Source organism: Amblyomma americanum, chromosome 2, assembly GCF_052857255.1.
Source record: "Amblyomma americanum isolate KBUSLIRL-KWMA chromosome 2, ASM5285725v1, whole genome shotgun sequence".
Taxonomy (NCBI): domain Eukaryota; kingdom Metazoa; phylum Arthropoda; class Arachnida; order Ixodida; family Ixodidae; genus Amblyomma; species Amblyomma americanum.
In genome coordinates this window covers 38362015-38384919 of record NC_135498.1, presented here as the reverse complement: position 1 = coordinate 38384919, position 22905 = coordinate 38362015, and the positions used below count along the sequence as shown (strand labels likewise).

Genomic DNA, 22905 nt, shown 5'->3' with positions numbered 1-22905 from the left:
GCTCTTCCCAGGTGGCAAGGTCTGGGATGCTTTGTGATTTAGCCGCAGGAGAATCCTGACAATCCCAAATTAAATGATTTTGCAAAGTCATTCTGTATCAGCTACTGCAGAGCTCAGGCTCCCCAGTGTCTTCATCGTGTAGTATAGAGTACGAAAAGAATCTGTTGACCTGAAGCCTCCTCGAGGCCCTGCACTCCTTTGTAGTGAGTGACCTATCCGGAAGTTAAAGCGTTCTCCTATACAGTCTAGGAGTTTCGGTTACTTCTTTGTACGTTATGAGAGGGTCTTTATTCCCACTCAGGGGCACTTCAAGAGCAGCTCGGATGTACAATTCTCGAGCGAGGCTGTGAGCAGCCTCACTCCCCGGAACGCCCTCATGAGCAGGAACCCATATGAGGGAGACCCCTCTGCTTGAGGGGTATCTTCGTAGTAATTTGGCGGCTTGAGTGGAGACCCCCCCTACAAAAGTTGTGAACAGCTGCCTTACTGTCAGACAAGATGATATTGGCTTTGATACTGACACACGTTAGGACAATAGCAGCCTCTTCTACGACTAACGCACTCCTAGTATTAATCGATGCTACAGTCACTTTCTCCCCATTCCCAACAACTGCGTCAATGACGGAGGCGCCATCGGACCCACAAGCTGCGTCGCAACGGGCTATGTTACCCAGCGCGTCCCGGCCAAGATTGTTCATTATTGTTCGAGCTCTATGTCTTCTCCTTTCTTTATCATGCTCCCGGTGCATTTTCTTAGATATATTGGCAATTTTGAGATGCTTTCGTATGTCTAAGGGGATTAGCTCTGCAGTACACGGGGGCTTCCGCTCGCTCTCCCCTAGGTCATTGAGTATCTTCCTGCCTGCTATTGAGGAGCTAAGCCTCCAAATTTGCGCTTCTCTTACTGCCCTGGTGATCTCCGCACAGGTATCGTATGCTAAGCAGTTTCTGTGTTGAGGAAGGAGTTCGGTGGGATGCAGAGGTCTTTTGTATGCATTTCGTATTAACTTGTCTATTTTCTCCCCCTCTTGCAACTAAGAAGAAATGTAGTCGCGTATGAAATTCTACTCACTATGAATGCTTGTATTAACCCCGGGAGACAGTGCTCTCGCAGACCTTTGTTTCTGAGGGGGATCCGCCTAAAGATACCTATGATCTGTGTGACATAGGTACTGAGCTTCTTAATTGTGGTTGTGTTACGTCCGTTCGTCTGGAGAAAGTATCCAAGGACTCTTATAGTGTCAACCCTAGGTACTAACCTACCACCATCGACAACCTCTATCGGTAAGTCAAAACATGCGTTGAAATTCTTTTGAATTTACCGCTTCATGGCACGTAAATTGCTATTACAACGCTAAGGTTAGCGCATTTTTGTGCTTCGGTTGCTTCGGTCGGCAACAACAGCGCATTGTTGTCATGGCGGCGAAGAGGAAGCGTGAAGCCATCGACGATGACGGGGAATTCACTACATTTAATGTCCCCAAGCACATAAAAAGTCAGGAGAAACGTCTCATTGTTGTGCTAGAAAAGGCTAACCTCGAGTCTATTAAGGTAAGCAGTGGGCTGGCAGCTTCTGTGTCGTTGCCCGCTATACACGTGGGAACAGCATGGATTGATTGACGATGCTTGACGCCGGCATTGGCTTCCTTTTCTCCTGACCATTCAGGTTGGAAAGTCGTTCGAGTTGCTCAACTGCGATGACCACATACAGCAAATGCGAAAGTTCAAAAAAGACCCAGCCTTTTGCAGGCCGGACATTACTCACCAGGTCAGTCATTACTTCACGTCGTGGGCAAGACGTGGTTTTGTTTTGACCGAGGTTTCCATTGGTGTGGTTTTCGATGTGACGCTGGTCACTGTATGCATTATGCCTCGGACATGTGTAGTTGGGATAACCTTCCGATATCTGCATGGCACTTTTGTCGGCCTACCGTTCTGCTTGGAATGAACAGACTTTTAAAGCCCAGCTCCTAGGCGCCCGTTCCCGCGTTCCGTGTCGTAGTCGGCGGCGTAGTGCGCGTAACGTGCCACCTGCGACGGCGAGCACGGAGGGTGGCCAGCAGCGTAACACGCCGAAAATACGTGAAGAGCAGCGCTTAGATTTTGCATTAGGGACTGTCGTAGTTGTATGTCCTTTTTTTTTTTGTGCTTGACAGCCATTGGCGACGTTGATCTTCTCTTCGCAGTGCCTCCTGATGCTGTTCGACAGTCCGCTGAACAGAGCAGGGCTTCTCCAGGTCTACGTCCGCACAGAAAAGAACGTGCTCATTGAAATCAATCCTCAGACGCGGATACCAAGAACCTTCAAGCGGTTCTCCGGATTGATGGGCAAGTACAGAAAAAAATTGTCGCCACTTCAAGTGTAAAGGGGCTGGAATGCAGAAAAAGAAAGTTGTTTTATATATATATACACAGATCTCAAGTATGATATTTCAGGGTCATGGGCGTAATACTTGAACGAATGTGAAAATGCCAACAAGGTTACAATGTTGATAAAATGTTGGAAAGTTTGTTTGGCCTGGAAGCAATTGCGGATGCTAAATGTTATGCGATTGTGCTCAAAAAAGGTCAGACGTAGTTTTTCATCTCAAGCATGTGCAATTTTTTACCTTTATTCGGTGGTGGGTCCCGACAGGTCAATCTTTAAAGAGTGGAGGTACCAAATATGGTTGTTTACACTTTTGTAATGATGCATAAGGCATTAGTATGCACGGATCACTTTATACATGGATCACTGGTAGTGTTTTCTTGTGACCAGCAAACAATTTACAATTTAATTTTTACCGTTGTGCTTTTTTGAATTTAACAACTGAATGGTGACTGTAACATCGAAGTACAAGTCACGTGAGGCACACAAAATAATGTAATATAATCACTGCTTTATCATTTTAACTAAATACAATGTCAGCATGGCTCAAGAGCTAGGATGACAAAGAAGCAGCGATTGTGCCGCAGTTTTTTTTTAGCCCTCATGTGACGTATGCTGAACTTGCAGTTACCTCCATTGTTTGGCTGTTGAAACCAAAACTGAGACAGCATGAGAGAAAAAGTTCAGTCACTAATTTTTAACTAGTCATAGGCGAATGCCACATGGTGGTCCGTGTATGCTAATATTTTATGCATCATTATGCCGAAGAAGACAGGTAACCAAAGTTCGGTGATGTCTACACTTCAAAAAAATCATGGATTTGAGCAGAGGTGCTGCTCGCAGTGTTTATGTGCAGGTGAGATCAGCCTCAGAGTATATCTCATGGCAGCTGCTATGAGACACACTGTGCAAAAGTTCAAAAGTTGCAAAATTTCATCTCCTAATCTCCCATCAGGCCAGTGTCCTCTGTAAACTTCATGAGGCTGCATGAACGACTATGACCTCTCAGCCAATGTCAACAAGAAAATATACTCGATGTATGTTTCTATGTGAAGAACAAACAGTCCAGTTTCATAGATTTGACGTAAGGTTTGCAGCCTATTCCATAGCCAGAACTTGAACAATGAATTGGCTGGAAATTGCTGTAGAGATCTGCATTTATTTGTGCACCCACTGCTGTAATTACCACAACCTTTCTCACTACACATCCTGAAAACTTTCTTTGTGTTGGCCAGGATCATTAGCTTCTTTTATAGCGCATGCTGGTACTGATTGGCTCATGGTTCAATCAGCACAGCGCTGGTCTTAGAATCAAAAGGTTTGCATTTTGATTCCTTAATACTTCTTGAACTGTTGTGCATGGTTTTTCTTGCTTATTACTTAATTCATGAAAATGAAGTATTGTTGGGTGAGGCTTCGCAAGGATGGAGAGAATGCTCAAAGGCTGTTGTCATGATATGATGGGGCAGGCAGCATCTGTAATGAAGTAGACAGGCCGTGTGAGTAGTTCTAGACATAAGTCTCTTGCAGATGCAAAGACAGTCTCCACATGAAGTCTGGCAGGTGGAAAAAAATTTGTGCACGAAGGTGTGACCAGACTTGCAGCATCCACACTAACGTGCTGTTGGAGGTGACAGAGCTGCTATGAAGGCTTAGTCACTAATACCCGTGTCACCCGTGCACCGCAAAGGCCTTTAAGAATCATGTCCTTATATCCAAAGGCGTAAGGTTTAAGGCGTAAAGGCAAGGTGTGCAGCTACACGGCACAAATGTTGCACCTTTGCCACTAAGGGCCTTGGAGGCGAACGCGCTCGTCAGAGACCTTTGGAGCCCAAAGGCGCGGCCTTAGAGAACCTGCGATAGTGCCATACAACGTCAAAAAGTTAAAGCAGTAAAAAATATAGATACAGCCAGCAATGTTTGAAAACATTTTTTTTTTTTTTAATATGAAAGGTGTGTCTGGCTTTGCTTTTGGTGCGGGTGTTTATATTTTATGCCCAGATTTCAAGACAGTGAAAGTGTTGCAGTAACACCGAGTGCCCCTGGTGGCCAAGGCAATACACAAAACTTGCTGCTGATGATGAGAGTAGCTCTTGCATTACTTTTAAGGAAGCTGTCAGAATAAAAAAAATTGTTAACATTAATTAAAAGGCTAGCGCATAAAACTGGGACGCAGACAGAGAAGAAGACAGGACGAGCGCTGGAGCTCAACGAAAAAAAATTGTCTGAGCTCAACGAATGAACAGAATACCCCACTTTAATTTTAAAACACTCACTTCAGCCGCCTCGAGCACAGCAGCGGGTGCTAAGCCTGAATGACTGTTTTACCTTTGGGCTGCACCGTGTAGCTGCGTCGCTGCTTTGGTGAAAAAAAGTGCCTTTGCTGGAAAGGCCTTCGAGGATTGCCGTATGACAGGGGTACAAGTTCCTCTTCTTATGTCCAACTGCTTCATTGGTGCTGTTTTCATGGTAATGTGCACCATGCGGCCTTAAATGGCAGCGTATTTATATATTTTATGGCTGGAGCGTTAAGAATGAAGTTCCAAAGTTTCGTGATCTCGAATTCCGTCATGCGTTAGAATGGGGACCTCAACCACATGCAAATGCTGTGACGCCACACCCATGTGCAGTTACATTATGCTTTGGCATCAGGGCTATCAGAAATGGTGGGCAGAATGTGAAGACATTTTGCTTAGAGGGTACAGCTATAGCTACAAGTCGGAACATTCTGGGCAAAGAGGAAAGGGATTTTATGAACATGTTAAAAGCTGTCATTCTTTCACCTTGCCTGCAGTGACTACATGCACTAGAGCCATACATGAACATTGTTGCTGCCTTTTCAGTTCAGCTCCTGCACAAACTTTGCATCCGGGCCGGAAATGGATCTGTGAAGCTCCTAAAAGTGAGTAATCACCACTCCACATAATTTCTGTAGCCTTGTTAATCTGCATTTAGCAGTAGTGGTATTTGGTTGTAATGTTCCACAGAATTTTCCTTTCTTTTGTGCATCTACAGTGGTGGGAATGCTGCCAATTGCGCCAACCTGTGCAGTCACACGTTAATTTTTAAATCATGCAGGCTTTATTTAAGCTTTTAAAAAAAAAACAGGCTAAAGTGACATTGAAGAAACTACTTAAATGGGCGTTTCTCAACATTCTCTGCAACTTCTGTGCAGAAAAGTTTGTGCTGGTACAAAAAAAACACTCAAAAAACACAACCCTGCTTCATTGAAATCTTCATGCTGCATGCTGTCATTATTTAAACCATGGCACAAGTTAGTTCAAACACCCTTTATAATTGCATTTTTACCGATCTTACTGTTGAGCTTTTGCTGCAAAACACGAACAAGCTGCTCCAAATTCAATTTTTGCTTGCTACAAAGCCTGCTGCAGGTTTCTGATAACCGTTCCTGCCACTGCATCTATCATTGGCAGTGCCAGAGTCCTTAAGTACCTTTTTACTGGCCATGAAGCTTCTGAGGAAGTTTTATATGGGGACAGAAACTGCCGCTAGGTGCGCAGCTGCAAGTCAAGAGGCAACGAAGCGGCGGCGGCACTGAAGGGCTATGGCACAAGCTACTGCTGTAAAAGGCACTTGTATTCATTTATGACTATTTCCTAATTTTTGTCATGTGAATATAGGTAAGCCACTTCCATAGAACAAATATTTCATTGCGCTTTGAGCAGAAAAGAAATATGGGAGACAACTACGCACTCAAACAATGCTTAGACGCTTTTCATTACTCACTGCAGCTCCGAAGTGTTGTGGTCACTACTTAGCATACTTTTCAACTTTGTGCAGTATTTCTGGGGAAGAATATGTTCGGCAGAACCTGGTTGAATGGCTGCAAGGAGTGTAAAATTTTACCGCAGAGCTTTGAAGTCCTCCATCACATGAGCAAAATTAAAGCAGTACTGCACGACCGTTCTACGATGAATTTTGACAGCAGGTACGAAGCAATTGAATTTTTATACAGTTACAAATAATTACTTGTTCCCGACGAGCACAGGTGTTGAAAATATACTGACAAGTTATAAAACAAACACTTATGCAAGCATCAAATGTTAATGAATCATTTATTTTCACCCGACAGCGTGTTACAAAACATTCACAAATTATAAAAAAAAATTCCACACGTTGATTTTCTGCCATTGACAGTAAGTGACAGCTGCAGGCGTGCTCTCTTCCCGTTTTTGCCTTATCGCACAGTTATTTGTGAGAACAACACTTGGCAGAGTTGAAATGCTGCTTACGCAGTAGTGCTGTGTTATCCACTTATGCAGTACCATGTCACGCCACACCCATATCTTTTCTCGTTCTCACCTGTACCCATTCCCAGCAATAAAAAGCAAAGCTCAAGTACAAACATCTCCTGTGTCCAAAGCATGAACCTAATAAATAAATAAGTGAGCGGTAAACGAAGCGCGAAGCTGGTATTGCCTTGGTACATTCTAACGTTCATCGTTTACATCAGCTGCGCTGGAAACATTTGAGCACGGGATAGGCACCACTTTCCATTGTGTCCTGATCGTGTGGTGGATCTAGACGCCATTCTCTGAGTTGCTGGCATGTCAATGGGAAAGAAATCTATCCCTATTTCGACAAGCACACTGGGAGGGCACACCGATTAACAGTCAGAGCAGTCAGGACTGCGTGTGTCCATCCTGTATTCCTATAGGAGCAGCAAGTTTCGCCGGCTTCTGCACTGCGGCAGCCAGCAGCCTGGACATCAAAAATGATATCACTGATGTCAAAATGGTTTCTGTAGACGTGGACGTTCAGAGAGTCAAAAGAAACAACCACCATTTCCTGCCATGGCGTGGCCCATTACAGCGCACCATGCTGTTCGCAGTCCCACGGCAATATGGACGGCGACGCATTTTTGTGTGTTCTGCAGCCGAACTGGCAGTGCGGCGCACAGCACATCCTCAGTATTCATCATCACTATCTCACACAGCATTTCACAAGTTCAACGCAGAATGAACTGAAGAAATTGTCAGTTTGCCATGGTGCCACCACATCACCTCACTAGCGACGATGGGCACCTTCCTCGCTTGCCCTGCCACTCAACTGCTAGCACTGCACTGCGGCCATTCCTGGCAGCGCACAAAGCGTTACGCAGAAGCTTCATGACCAGAAAGCCATTGAAGGAATCTGGTAGCGCTTCCCAATGATGTAGGCTGTGGTACCTGACATCATGCCGATGTTTGCATGACCACACCCTTGCTGGCGTGCATGGTTATGAAAATTAAAATTAGTTTCCCCATTTGATGATGGGTAGCTTTGTTTAAAAACAATGAAAACTGCAGTGCCGTTGAGGCTACCTCTGTCATGGTGTCTGAGCTAGCATTCTTTTTGTGGATGCTGGTCAAACTGTAATAGTACAGCAAAATGCACGAGCACGGCAACACATTTGACATGAAAAAAAAAAAAAACGGAGAATAGCCATCTTGAATTGTCTTTTGCTTTCCCATCTCCTGTTGCTTTCATCTTGGTCATGACGAAACAAAATTAAAAACAAAACAAGGTGTTACTGAATATGGCCCCTGTGCAAATTCACCATCCAGCACTGTGCAATTGAAACTTTACTCTGAAAATGTACATAAGAGTGAATCGTCATCCGCCCTAAAAAGGCAGAGGTGAGAGGTCGGTAATTTTTGTTAGCTGGCGTATCAGTCTTGCAGTCGAATTGTAAGAAATATTGTAACGGGTAATCCCTGGGCAGACGACGTAGAGGAGGTGCCTGGGCGGTCAGTAGAGGGTTTGTGGTTTGAGTTGTTGATACAGCGTCACCTCCGGGAGCTGCATCATGTAGTTTTCCCAATGGGAGGGACAGTAGGAAGCAGCAGCCGAAAGACGAGGCGACTGCGGTGAGTGAGAGCGACAGACTAGCGGCGAAGGCAAGGGGGAGGATCGGTGCGGAGGTTGAGCGGCAGCCGCAGACATCTCGGACGGGCTTTGGGGTGAGAAGAGGCATGAAGAGTTTGACGGTAGTAGGAGGGGAAGGCATCGCGGGAGGTTCAAGTCTATGTGCTGCGGCAGTGGCGAGCTATGTGGCTGATGAGAGAACGTTGGAAACAGATGGGGCGGTCGTCTGCCGTGCGCCATTCATTTGGATTGCGGTGGCTCCGGGGTGAGTAATATGTTACCGAGCTTCCGATGGCGTACACCGCTGGAGGGAGGTTCAAACAGATGGGTTCTTGCCGCACGACGGCCTGTATAAGCAACACTGCGGGCAAAGTGGTACCTGGGGTGGTCGATGATGGTACCACAGGTGCTAGAGGCTCGAGTTCACATGGAACATTACGTGTGATTTTGTCGGTGACTGGAGGACAGCCTGAGGGCATTTGGGAAGGAAGTCACAGCTCTTCATAAGATGATGTGGCAGCTGTGTTCGGAAGATGGGAAAACTGTTGCGGAATGCGACGGCTCTTCACCTGCTCAAATCGACGGCACTCTTTGATGGTGGTGTCAACAGTAGTGCAGTCATTACAGACGAGTAAATGAAACGCATCGTCAGCTATGCCTTTCAGCACATGGCCCACCTTGTCGGACTCGCTCGTGGTGGCATCAACTTTGTGGCAGAGAGCCAGTATGTCGTGTATATAGGCCACATAACTCTCCATCGACTACTGAGCACGAGAAGCAAATCATTTTTTGGCGGTGAGTTGTCTATTGTCAGGTCTTCCAAACAGCGTTCGCAATTTCTCTTTGCACACATCCCAGCTTGCGAGTTCTTCTTCGTTGGTCTCATACGACACCCTCGTACCATTGAGATAGCAAATGACATTCGCGTGCATTAATGTAGGATCTCACAGGTGCTTACTCGCTCACAAAGGCTCAACCAGTTGTCGACATCGGTGCCGTCAGTGCCAGGAAAGGTACCGGGGTCATGGGGGGAAGCCATGACCACGAAAAGAGTGGCAGGAGTGGTCTGCGACTCGCCGGGTTGAGCTATGGTGATAGTGGTAGTAACCCCAGCCAGATGATCGCTGCAAATCTCTGTGGTGTGGAGATCGTTACCCGGCACTCTCCACCAAAGATGTTACGTTGCCCGAAGGCTCGTCAGACGCAAGGGCAACCAGGGCGCAAAGCACAGATCACAAGTAGCACTGTACAAAGCGCACGCACCACCCAGGGATTAAACTTTGCATGCTATATCACTTACGATGCTATATAGGTTTAGGCTATATCACTACAAGAACAAGAAATGCTGTCAGCAGTGCAGGCTTATATTGCCAAGTCTTGCAGTTGAATTTATATGGCCTTGTTGTAGGAAACGATTATTGCATGTATTAGATTGGATTATGGGGGTTTAACGACCCAAAACAACTCATGCTATGAGGGACGCCGTAGTGAAGAGCTCCAGAAATTTTGACCGCCTGCAGTTCTTTAACGTGTGCTAGCATTGCACAGTACACGGGCCTCTAGAATTTCGCCTCCATTGAAGTTTGACCGCCGCGGCCGAGATCGAACCTGCATCTTTCGGGTCAGCAGCCGAGCACTATAACCACTGAGCCATCGCAGCAGCTTTTTTGCGTGTTTTTGAAGCTGCTCTTTTGTGTTGAGTATTCCCCTGCATATAAGTTGGGATGTCCTGCTCATTGTCTTCGAGTACATTTTCTCGCTGTCTTATCTTGTTTTGGTGTTGGTGTGGAAGCTGAAAGTAAGAGTTACATGATGGGGACACTGAATGCCTAATATGATTCAAGTCACTGGTGCATTCACATGTCAGTATGGTCTGTGTTTTGGATCTACATTTAGTTTGTCTTAGCTCGGTGCTGTCTTGCTGTGATTACTACACACTGGTAATCCAGGCTGGGAAAGGAGGCAACAGAGCTGTAGTTTTTGCAAGAAGCCTTATAAAACTTGCAGGGAACTTGGTGAGACTGGAGAACAACATTTCTATCTGTAGTGTAGAGGACCCCAGGGTTATTCCAGAGAGTAGCATATGGATCAGAGGGGTACAGGCTGGGAGCTGGGCATTAATGCCTGCAGGGATTCTGCAAATTCAAAATACTTCAGCCGCACACGGCTTCGAGGGCGGTAAAAATGCCGCAGCTCTGTGTGTTCTGGTTGCAGAAGTAGCCAGCCATGCTGGTAAATCAGAACAGGATAACAAGTTTAAACTAGTCCCCAGGGGTTTGCTCATTGTAACATTCATTAAACTGCCATGGCCAGTGTAAAAGCTTGTTACACTTAACCTCAATAATTGTAGTGTGGTGTTCAGTTCAGGGGTCATCTTGCTACTGTTGGTGTTGAGAACTGTTGAGTCACGCATTCAAGTTCTTTTTTCCTACAGTTGAGTGAATGACTTGGTAGGGATGACCATTTATGTGATTCTCTGCGAAATTTATTTTGTAGCGATAGCTACATTACGGTAGCATTTCGAGCCTTCAGCGTGGCAGCCCGCCACCCTGTGGCTGCGCCGCCACACTGTCACGTGGTTGGTCATGTGGTGCAGAGCAGCTGCCGGCGGCGCGGCGCCGTGGCTGATCACGTGGTTCGTCACGTGGTTCGTCACGTGACCAAGTTCCACTCAGCCGGGTGTAGCTATCGCGTCACTACAGGTTTAACCAGAGCTAAACCACCGCTAATTTTTTCTTGTTTTCATCGTGATGCACAAGCTGCTATGGTTTTAACTTTTGCTGGCACTATTTTAGTCGTGGTTTATCAAAGCCTGGTGTCTTTCCATGTATCACAAGCAGTCAAGAGTGTGTGGCAGTTAGAAGAAAGAGCATAAATTTTCTAATGAATGGTAACTGTTTACATGTCACAATCACAGGTAATCAAGAACCCCATCACAGACTGGCTTCCTGTGGGCTGTCGGAAGATATCTATGTCTCTGCATGCAGATAAACTAGTCAGGCCACGAGAGCTTGTTCCTGAAACAGATGAGCCAATTGTTGTGGTCATTGGAGCCATGGCTCATGGTTCGGTAAGTCTGTTTGGCACTTCTTGCATAATCTTTGTCCTATTTTAGAGCCATTTTTCGCTCGAGGTTGATTTTACTTTCTTATTGTACATTCTGTCTACCAGTAATATAGGATTACTATTCATCGAAATTATTTTTTTTGCAAGTCTGTCGTACTAAGTAAAGCCAAAAGTTGGGTGAGTTGGTGAAGGTTTATGGTGTAAAAGAAATAGTGCAGAGGAAACACGAGAGACGTGTACAGGAAACACGTCTGTGTCGTCATGTTTCCTCCGCGCTTTTTTTTTAACATCTGTCATACTAGATGGAAAAAGGAAAAATTATGCTGCTTTCAGCAGGTATGACAAATGCCTGTAACTGATCATTCTGTGATGATGCATTAATGCAGCGGTGGCTTATGCAAGGGAAATGCATTGACTGCAAAAATTTGTCCTTCGTTTTGCAAGCCAAAACTGCAAGTCATGGTGAAATTGGTTTCGAAGAGCTCTAGTAAGACCTTCCTCAAGCGACTAATCACATAGTATTGTGGATTATGTAAAATATTCTACCTGCCATGGTAGCTTAATGCTGTTGGCTATGGTTGCTGAGGCCAAAGATTGGTTTCGAATTCCTGTTGCAGTGGCTGCATTTCAATGCCAGCTAAATGCTGAAAATGACCATATGCTCACTTTGCATTCTAATAAATACAGTACTATATCGTAAAATGTTCTCTTCAGCACAATCAAACCAACACTCACACCACCTGAGCACTTGTCCCTTTCGTAATTGCGATAAATGACCAATTTATGGACAAATTTTTTTGCCCTCAGACTTGAAAACCTTTTTTATTGATAATAATTATTCGTGCCACTGTAGAAGAAGTAGAAGCACCTACAGTCGTTGAGAAAGAAGATGGTTCTCTCTCGCTCGTGTGCTCGGACCACTTGAGGACCGCCGCAGTTTTACGTCTCTTCTCCGGAGGTTCTCCTTCGAATTGCTCGTAACATTTGGTGGAGGTGTTGGGTAGGCTTCCCGACCACCGTACTCCATACAGCATCACTACGGACCTCACACCTGTCCACCAGCGACCCAGTCGCTGTGTCTGCAGAGAGTCGCCTGAATTTGGGCCCCTTCCTCCGCCCACAAGAACGACACAGCCTCGGCCACCGAGTCTTAACTGACATGGCCACTGACACCAAGTCCCCGGCGCCGACCCAGCCTAGCCCGTTGAGTCCAACCGCCATGACCACTGACACCCGGCCCCTAGCGCCGATCCTTTGCCATCCACCGCAAACACCGGCATCCTTTCACGGTGACGTGTTCAAAGACGCTGAGGACTGGCTGCAGACCTTCGAGCGGGTCACCCGCTACAACGGCTGGAGCGACGAGCGCAAGATCCACAATGTATATTTTGCTCTGGAAGAGTCTGCCCGGACGTGGTTTGAAAACCACGAGACTACCCTTCCCACCTGGGAGACGTTTTGCCGGAAGCTCCTGGCTACATTCCCCAACACCGACCGCTGAAGCTGCGCTGCACTCCCAAAATCAGCGCATGAACGAAAGTGTGCACATGTACATCGAGGACACGGCCCGTCTATTTAAGCGTGCCGACCCCAATATGATGGAGGAGAAGAAGCTTCGCCATCTTATGCAAGGGGTTAAACAGGAGCTCTTCGCAGGCCTCTTACGCAGCCCACCCCGCACTGTAGCGGAATTCTCACCGAGGCGACCACCATGGAGACGACGCTCCAACAACGGGCCCGCCAGTACAATCAGGACATCAACAGCATTGTGCCCGAAACCTTTTCGTCGTGCCACGGTGGCAGTGCGGACACCCTGCGCGAGCTGATTCGGTCAATTGTCCGGGAGGAACTCCAACGGTTCCGTCTACCCCAGGTAGCGCCTGCGCTGCTGCCAGTACTGACAGAAGTCGTCAGGGACGAAGCGCCGCCTCAGTTCGATGCCAGACCCACATATGCATCCGTTGTATGTCGCACGGCTGATTACGGTCCCACTACTCTGACGCCTGCCATGAGCAGCATCGGCACACGGCACGCAACCGCACCTGGCTACGGTATCACCTCGATGTCTCCCGTCAGTAGCACCGCTCCATATTATGCAACTGCACCTGCTACAGTTGAGCCACGTCCTCGGAAGTCTGATTTGTGGCGTACACCGGACTGTGCGCCAGAACCATGTTCACTCTGGAAGGCGCGAGTCCCTTTCGCCTTCGCCTCTCCGCTATCGTGCTTCCACCACCGGCCGCCAGAGTTGCTCTGCTGGCCGTCGCTCGCCCAGTCCGCCTCGGGAAAACTAACACCAGCGACCTCTGCAGGCAAGGCTGCTGACGTCATGACGTGTCAAGATCCTGCATCGCAAAACCATCGAGCCGACGATACCTGGACAGAGAGTGGCAACGACAGTACCCGATACTCTGCATCCAATTTGTGGGTGACAATTGATGGCACTGAGATTACCGCGCTGCTCGATACCGGTGCTGATTATTCTGTTATGAGCCGTGCCTTTGATGGAGACCTTAAAAAGGTTCTGACACCGTGGACGGGGACCCACATGCGCACCGCTGGTGGCCACATAATTTCCCCTGTAGGCAAGTGCACGGCTAGAGTTGGAATTCATGGTTTCACCTACGTTGGTTAATTTGTCGTGCTCTTCTAGTGTTCCAGAGACTTGATTCTGGGGATCGACTTCCTGCAGGCGAACGGCGCTGTGATTGACTTTAAGGTCACACGTGTCACGTTCTCGACCAAACAGGCCGTGGCCCGCTCTAGCTCCTGAGATCCTTGCAGCAACGCTCTGCGCATTGTCGAGAATGATGTCATGGTGCCGCCGCAGTGCAGTGTCCTGGTGCTCATGTGGAACAACCTATTTGACGACTACAAGGGCCTGGCGGACGGCCATACCCCACTGCTGCATGAGTGGGGCCTTATCATTGCCCGAGGTCTCGTCCGACTACGTGACGGCCGTACCGATGTCCTCCTGACCAATTTTTCCAACGAATATCAGCACCTCATCAAAGGCACGGCTATTGCCTTCCTCCACGACGTTGCTGAGGTCCCAGGTTTGTGCACCGTGGGAGGACCCACTAATGCTAGCCCACACCATGTCCATCAGTCAGTCAAAATAAATCCGGCCCTGCCATCGGTTCAGAAGGATCTTCTGTCGGACCTCTTGGCAGACTTTGCGGACTGTTTCGCTATGTGCTCGAAGGTCGGCCGCACTCCACTCAGCAAGCACCGTATCAGCACTGATGCGACTATGCGACCCATCTGCCAGCGCCGCCCCTACTGTGTTTCCCCGATGCAGCGAGAAGCCATGCAGAATCAGGTTGCCGAAATGCTTGCTGACGACGTCATTCAGCCGTACACCAGCCCATGGGCATCGCCTGTGGTTCTTGTCAAAAAAAAAGGCAACACTCTACGTTTCTGTGTTGACTATAGAAAACTTAACATGGCCAAAAAGGACGTTTACCCACTGCCCAGGATAGACGACGCGCTCGTCTTCGGGTCATCAGTTATGCCAGCCAAACACACACGCACTCCGAGACCAATTACTCTACGACAGAGAAAGAGTGCCTTGCAATGATATGGGCCATCAGCAAGTTCCGAACGTACCTCTACAAGCGACCCTTCCGTGTGGTAAGCGACCACCACTCCTTATGCTGGCTGGCGAGCCTCAAAGACCCCTCAGGGCGCTTGGCTAGATGGAGCTTACGCTTGCAAGAATACGACTTAACAGTCGTCTACAAGTCGGGCCGCAAGCATCAGGATGCGGACTGTTTGTCGCGCGCACCTATCACAATCGGTCCCGAAGAACCCGCCAATGATTTTCCTTTCCTGGGCACTGTTGGTACCACCCGAATGGCGCAGCTTCAGCGGGCAGACTCGGAGTTCGCGCCGCTCATCGATTACATCGAAGGCGTCGACCCTCGCATCCCGCATGTTTTTCATCGTGGGCTCCACACCTTCACTTTACAATCTGGTGTTCTCTACAAGTGCAACTTTGCCAGCAACAAAGAAGCGTTCCTGCTTGCATACCATCGCAGTTGCGGCCAGAGATTTTGAGTGCCTGTCATGATGCACCCTCCGCCGGCCATCTCGGAGTAAGTCGTGCACTCGCGTGGATTAAACAAAAGTATTATTTGCCCAGGGTACTCCCATCGGTGCAGGCCTACATAAAAACATGCCGTGACTGCCAACGTCGGAAGTCTCCTTCATTGAAACCAGCCGGATTTCTTCACTCCGTCGATCCACCAAAGACCCCTTTTCACCAAGTGGGCATGGACCTCCTTGGCCCTTTTCCGAAGTCTTCGTCTGGAAAGCGTTGGATCGTCGTTGCCACTGACTACCTGACAAAGTATGCTGAGACCATGTCCCTTGTCAAAGGCACTGCGGCTGAAGCGGCGCAGTTCTTCGTCCACAACATTGTCCTGCATCATGGAGCCCCCGCCGTTGTTGTTACTGACCGGGGAACTGCTTTCATTGCCCCCTTGACCCAGTCCGTGATGACTCTGATGCACACCAGCTATCGACGTGCTACGGCCTATCACCCACAGACAAACGGGTTGGTAGAGCGACTCAACCGCTCACTAGCCGACATGCTTTCTATGTATGTTGACGTCGAGCATCGAACTTGGGACATCATTCTGCCATACGTAACGTTTGCGTACAACACCGCCCTGCAGAAGACAACCCGACTGACCCCCTTTCAGCTTGTCTTCGGTCGGCAAGTGACCACTGCGTTGGATGCTATGTTGCCCGTTGACCCCTACTGCGACTCTGACGCTGACCTCAATGCAGACACCTTCATTGAGCGCGCTGAGGAAGCGCGGCAATTGCTACGTCTGCGAATTAACCGTCAAGAGGAGAGTAATATAATATGGCAATGATGTAATATAATGATATATAATATAATATTGTGACGAAGAAGACGACGAACTGTGCAGTGGCGTGGGCAGGAGTGCTCGCGCTATGCCAGCAGCCATTAAATCATCTCATTGCCATCGATCATCGCGTCTCCTTCTTCGGCTGGCCGCCACGTAACATTTGGTGGAGCTTGCGGGGTACCATCGACATCCTGGTCCGGGGAGCTTCCGTGTCCTGCGTCAGCTGTGGTCGTCAGCTGGGAGTTCTTGGTGTGCTTCGCTCGGCCATGCCCCAGCCTTTCAGACCCGAACGTACCTCGCCGTTGTTCCCCCCCCCCCTGCCCAGACCACTCAACACGACGAACTGAACCTGACGCAAGGACCTGACTTATCGACCCCCTTCACCCGAGACGCCGCTTACATCTGAAGACACCGTTCCCCTGCCCAGGCCATTCGGTGCGTCCTGGGGCCTCGACCGTCGGCTCTTGGCGACCTGCGGCCTGGAAACTTCGTGGACCAGGAATCGTTCAGCCATCTCATTCATCGTGGTGGCCAGCACCTCACCCCTTTCTCATCCCTGTCCAACCGTCGTCTTAAGCCCGTGACCACTTCGCACGTCTCTTTGTCACCGATCGGGACGATCGCACGGTGGCCCCGGGTAGTGTGACGAAGAAGACGACGAACTGTGCAGTGGCGTGGGCAGGAGCGCTCGCGTTAGACCAGCAGCCATTAAATCATCTCATTGCCATCGATCATCATGTCTCCTTCTTCTGCTGGCCGCCACGTAACATTATAATATGGAGATATAATATGGCACCTACAGATTTATTCTTAATCTTCTTATCGAAAAAATGTTAAGCCTATGGCAGAATGCTGTCAGTATCACTTGGTGAATTTCTTATGCTTAGAGTTTACATACCCAGAAATGCAGCGGTTTGACTTGATGTGGAGCCACTCTGAAATAGCATCCCAGCTCACCAAATCTTCTGTAGCCATTGTTACCAGAGACTTTGCTTGAGGTGGTGTTGCACTGTGTTTCAAAACAGCTCTGTGCTACTTTCTTCCACTGAGAAAGAAATTGAAAAATATTGTTTCCTGGCACTTCCATTCACGACGGTGAGCAGACTGCATTTTTTGTTTTGCACCACCGTAACAGTCACCAACAGAGCAGCCAAAACTCACAAAATGGAGCACCTACTGTTCTCTAATGTGAAGAACTGTCATCAGTTGTTTTGCTATTTGTGCAGCCTAGTTTTTGGAGTCTGGTGACTTGCTGCTTTCTGAATACATTGCACATACAGTGATGCTTCACTTCTCTTCCGATCTGCGAGAGAAGCACAGACTTATGGGAACCAGTCTGTTATTCTGATGTATTTTGTAAAGTGGTGATGAACCACTTGGATGAAAGCCTGATAACGAGGGCATAATTTCGTGCCTCTACAGAATGAAAGAAAAGGTAGAAGACAAAGGAATGTGCCAGGGATGGCTTTAAAAGCACTTCGAACAAATTGGCAAAGCACCAGGCATATTTTACGATTGGCACTACACAAAGTTTAAATGACAATTTTTGAAAATGCCTTTTTTGGGTATTTAAGAGCATTTTCTCATCAACGTTGGTTGCAACGCACTGCAGCAAGCCGAAATGGCGATCATCGCCGCTGCAGTAGCGATTTGGGGATCTTCAGCTTATTTTTCTTGTTTTCCCAGCGCTTTCGATATGTAAGTGCCAGCGCACGTCGCTGCATGACACGATAAAATTCTTGCACGCGATTTTTTAAAATATTTTTTTTTATTTAACATACTGTTAGTCCCACTGGGACTGTTACAGGAGTGAATTTAAAAAGAAGAAGATACAAATTAACAGGCAATAACAGAAAGGCCAGCAATCAGGTTTAAAGAGACAAGGTAATGAAGCATTCATAAGCGGTCAAATCGAGTGCGGCATATTTGACGAAGATAGTCGGCAATTCTGGTCTTCAAAGCATGCGTTCAAACACATCTCAAAGAGTTCCTTCGTACAGTAATACACCGGGTACACATCGAGCGAGCAACAACAGAAAACCAATACAGACTGAACATGATCATCATGTCTGGCTTGTTGACAGGACTGATAAGGCTGCGAGCTCAGCGAACTTTTCCAAGGAACCCTGCGAAGTTATAGATTTATCTAGGCCGTTCCATTCTCTTAAGCGAACTTTTCCAAGGAACCCTGCGAAGTTATAGATTTATCTAGGCCGTTCCATTCTCTTATGGCTCAGGGCCTGTCATGGAAGCAACTGGTATCTTGAACGGCGTTCAGCACAGACCGCAATGACTTGTAGGATCACTGTCACAAAATATGTTGCCTGGTCGAATGTACGTATTAAAAGCTTTACCGAAGCATACCTGCCAACCCTCCCAATTTGCCCGGGAGACTCCCGATTTTTAACTGAACTTACCAATTGTACGACCACGTCCTTATATACCCCGAAAAGCAGTCTCTGCCCGGGCAAGAATGGTTTTTGGGAAACCGGCGCCACACTATCTGCAACCGCGCCGTAATCGCCAGCATCACCATCAACGGTCGCGCTAGCACCATCGGCATCATCGGCTAAGCAGCCAATCAAAGCCAAATCAAGCAAAGCTAAAGTACCTGTGGCTAGTTAAATTTTTCATGCATGATTTTGTGCTTGCTGTTGCTCACTGTACTGTTGCTGCTGCTTGTGTATATGTTTAGGGTTATCTAGGCCGTCTGTGTGCGGTGCGCAGCAAATTCTCCTGTGCTTGATGTCATGGCGCTATCAAATCCCAAGAAAAGATACCATATTTACTCGCATAATTTTTGCAGCCCCAATTTTTTACTCGGATTTAAAAAATTTTTACACGCATATTTTGTGCACTTTGTTGCTCCAGACCACCAACACGTACATGGCTGCGCGCAAGGCAGGTTTGGGAAGACTGGCGCAGCCGCGTCGCATAGTGTGGATGTGAAAAGTGCGACTGACGAGGGCACGGATTGTGTGCAGTTTAGCCAGCTCGCTCGCGTTGGCAGTCTCTTTCCCAGACGGTCAGTTGCGCGCACGCCCGAATCCGATACTACAGAGCAGTTTTCTGCTTGGTTTTCCGCTAGTGAGCTGGGTCGCTCGCGAGGGCGCCGTTTTATCGCACCCATTATCTCCTTTGCCTCCCACAGCTATCTTTGTGATTGTATTGTTGCTGGCGTATTGCTCTGAGCTGCACACGCACCATCATGCCATCCCATGGGGAACTATGTAACGTGGTGTGGGGAGGAGTATGTATGTTATATATGGAGTTAATTTTTTTTTTTTTTTTTTTGGCCAGTGAGGGATGTTAGATGGGGGCCAGGTCTACTTATACAGTATATGTTGCGCGTTATGACCACTGTAGCGTTTTTTTGAGGTCGTGTTCAGAAAATGCTACCTTAATTCAAAGCAATTTATGTGAGTTGCACAATTTTTTGCGATCTTTACTTCTGAATTTGGTATCAAGAAACAGTGAACATTCCCCCCCCCCCCCCCCCTGCTTTCTTTGGCGCGAATAAAAAAATCTTCCAATTTTTGATCTCGCCAGGTTGGCAGGTATGCTGAAGTCTTTTGTATTCACTTCCCCGCTTGATTGAAATGGCATTGATGGTGCCAGTGAACAGGAAACGGCTTGTTGTCGAGCTTAATATCGACTTCTTCGAGTGGGTTCCCTCTCTCGGTCTTCATGAACGTTGTTGCCCCAGTAAACCAACTCTGTTCCCATTTCGCGCAGCGCTCTGCCACCGCATGACCCGCAGTAGCGTTGCACAGTCTGGTATTGGTGGCATAATGTGGTGCGGACACGATTAAAGCTTGACTCTGGCTTGAATACAGTCCAATATTATCGCTTGAAAAGTGAATTTGGTAAACAGCGAAGTTCGAGATTTTTGGAGCCATTTGTCCACATTAAATTGATATTTTATATATTCACGATTTTCTTATATAGTTCGACACTAGCTTTGATGGCAAGTGACTCTTACTTGCACTGAGAGCATCTGGACAAAATAAATTTGTCTTCTGGCAGCAACAGTCTTGAAGGCTGACTTTTAAGGTTATATTCCAATGGCCGTGATGGATTGAGTGAAACTGGAATCTGTTAGCAGCACTTTTCACTGGCTTATGCCTCGGTCAGAGCAGTACAGCAATCTGTGTTAAGTTTCCTGAGTGATATGTCACTCCTCCAGTCACCTCTTTAAATAATGCGCAAGGTTTTAGAGATGTTCTCTTTGCATAACATAAAAAGAAACGATCCCAACGAAGTGTAGTTTAAATTAAACATGGCAAATACTGCTTCTGTTGACTTTTGGTCTGAGTTGAATTCACAGGAGCAATTTGCTGATGCGATTGGCACACCACTGTTGTTGAGTTGCAAGGCCTTTGTGTATATATACTCAGTATTGACAGGTAATTAGGCCACATCTTTCAAGTTGTTCGCAACTTTTTCCTTTCTGTCACATGTCTTTTTAGCATTTGTTTTGGTTTTTTTTTTCAAAAGATTTTTAACACTTGCTTGCCTATGAATTTTGTCTGCTTTTCATGAACAAAAAAAACTGATGATTTCAAAAGGCCACACTCCTATTTTTGCTTTATTGCTACTGTTGTTAAGAACATTTTGAGAGAGGGGTGGAAGGAACCTTATTTTGGTGTAGCACTGAGTAGTGTGGCTTACAAAGCACTGGGTATGCGTTACTTTTACCCACGTCCTTACACCCCTCCACAAAGTTAGGCTACCTGTGGCATTCTTTGCTTGAGGTACCCTTTTGTGTTTGTGTTTTATAAAGCAATGTTTTTTATTCTTATTTCAGTTACATTGAAATCTGGGATTGGTGCCATCTTGGCCTTAAAAGGAATTCATTAGTTGGATTGCTTTCTTGTTTGAATTGTTCTGTAACATAGCCCTGGCTTTTATTCAAATTCTGCCACCATGTACGATGTCTTTCATATGTGCTTATTTTTTGGTGCAAATATTGTTCCAGGTTGATCCTGACTACACGGAAGGCTCCTTCTCGATCAGCCAGTATCCCCTTTCAGCTGCACTTACATGCTCAAAGCTGTGTACGGCTTTTGAGGAGGCTTGGGGCGTGCATTGAGTGTACTTGTTAGAACTGGACTCATGCTGAACGTGGCCTTTTATTGGCACATGGTAATGGTGCGGATTAAAACATGCATTATTTTTCAGTGCTCCTGTACTCATCAATTTTTATGGCATTAGAACATTCATGTTTGCTAGAAATAATGTGGTTGTCATAGAAGAAATCAAAGGCCACTCAAGAATGCAGAAATGTAAAAATTATTGGCATCTACACTGTTACATCTGCGTAGTAATGCGCATGCCATAATAAACTGCATGTGGTCATGTTGGTTTCACCAATAGCCAATGCTCTTAGGTAAGCTGACCTAACTGAGCCAAACATACAGTATTTGTCACTAGTAATACTACCAAAGCTCACCCATGAAGTTACTTTTATATAGAAAAATGCATCTTGGCATGCATAAATGCAGTGAATGTGCTGCAAACTTCTAATGAATTCTTGGGCATTGATAGATTGCGTTCATAGCCTGTAGTGTTGCTTTGATCTGAAAAAAGTGTGCAAATGTCGCATTACTTTTTAGTAATATAGTTATAACGCAGGGTCAGTTTTATGAGGGATGCAGAGGGGATGCTCACTCCCCCAAGCGAGGAATTTTACATAGGAAAACTATGGTTAACCCCATTTTTTGTACGAAACAAAGGCAAGAAATGCATGGTCTAAATGGGGTCGCCCTCTCCGAATGTAACCCGTGGTCTTCCTATATAAACTTTCTTGCTTGGGATGGGGAATCGCCCCATCCCCTCCCCTAAATCTGCCCTAGGTAAGCATAATTTCATATGTGTTGTTGCCAGGTGCATTTTTGTAAGATTGGCATGGCAGGATCTCATTATGCCGTAATGGGGCAGTAAGGGCAGTAAGTATTCGATCTTCAAAAATTTGCTGGCATTTTTCTCTCTATGTGTATATAAATGACGAGAATAGTTGCGTGACATTAATGTACTTGGCCTTTTAAACACTATGTAGAAAAAAATGCAAAAAGGCCTATGCAGCCTTGTGTAAATGCCATGTATGTGCAGTGATGATGCAAGGGACTGGCAGTCCAAGAAATTCGCCGAGTAATGTTGAATGCTATGTTATCGTTGCCAAATTGGAGCGACGTGTCTCCGAACAGTTAAAAGAGCAGTCTACTCTGTTGGTATAGGCAGCAAGCATGATTCGTACCTGTTTGACAGGCATCTCAATTTAATTTTGACCACTTACTAAAGGCTGATATATGTCAGCTTGTGGATGGACTGCAAGCTTGGAGAGCTTTTCTTCTGTTTAATGCTTCATTGCTTGCAATCAATTTCAGTTTTCTCTCCTTTCTAATCTGTGTCTCGCACATTGAAGAAGATAAACTAAGTTCTTTCTTACTTGATGACAGCTATGTGTGCTTGTATTCCAGTCAGATTATTTCCCTCTTTACCACATATTTTTTATAGTGTACTGTCATTTTCTTTCTCTGTGGTGGCTCACCTTCAGCCATTCCGGAAGTTGTAATTTACTGCCTGATGTGTACTTCAGGCAAAGAAGTCTTGGCAGGATGAAAGCATACAATGAATGGTAAACATAAGTTTTGGAGGATTCAGAAATCAGTTTTAATTTCCTTTCACAGCGCATTAATTGTCAAACTAGTAACAATAAAATTG

General features: G+C 46.7%; 2 protein-coding genes across 2 annotated transcripts; both read left to right on the top strand.

Annotated features, from left to right (window-relative positions):
- Positions 1–1383: 1383 nt before the first annotated feature.
- LOC144121033 (ribosomal RNA small subunit methyltransferase NEP1) lies at positions 1384–21365 on the top strand. Its single transcript, XM_077653937.1, has 6 exons — positions 1384–1551; positions 1667–1768; positions 2187–2328; positions 5212–5270; positions 11154–11306; positions 21161–21365. Exons 1-6 carry the CDS (start codon positions 1417–1419, stop codon positions 21272–21274), a joined length of 705 nt encoding a protein of 234 aa, XP_077510063.1. The 5' UTR covers positions 1384–1416; the 3' UTR covers positions 21275–21365.
- Positions 12894–16034, top strand: LOC144118490 (uncharacterized). The gene has a single exon (XM_077651416.1). The coding sequence runs from the start codon at positions 13014–13016 to the stop codon at positions 13935–13937; it is 924 nt and encodes a 307-aa protein (XP_077507542.1). The 5' UTR covers positions 12894–13013; the 3' UTR covers positions 13938–16034.
- Positions 21366–22905: the final 1540 nt, after the last annotated feature.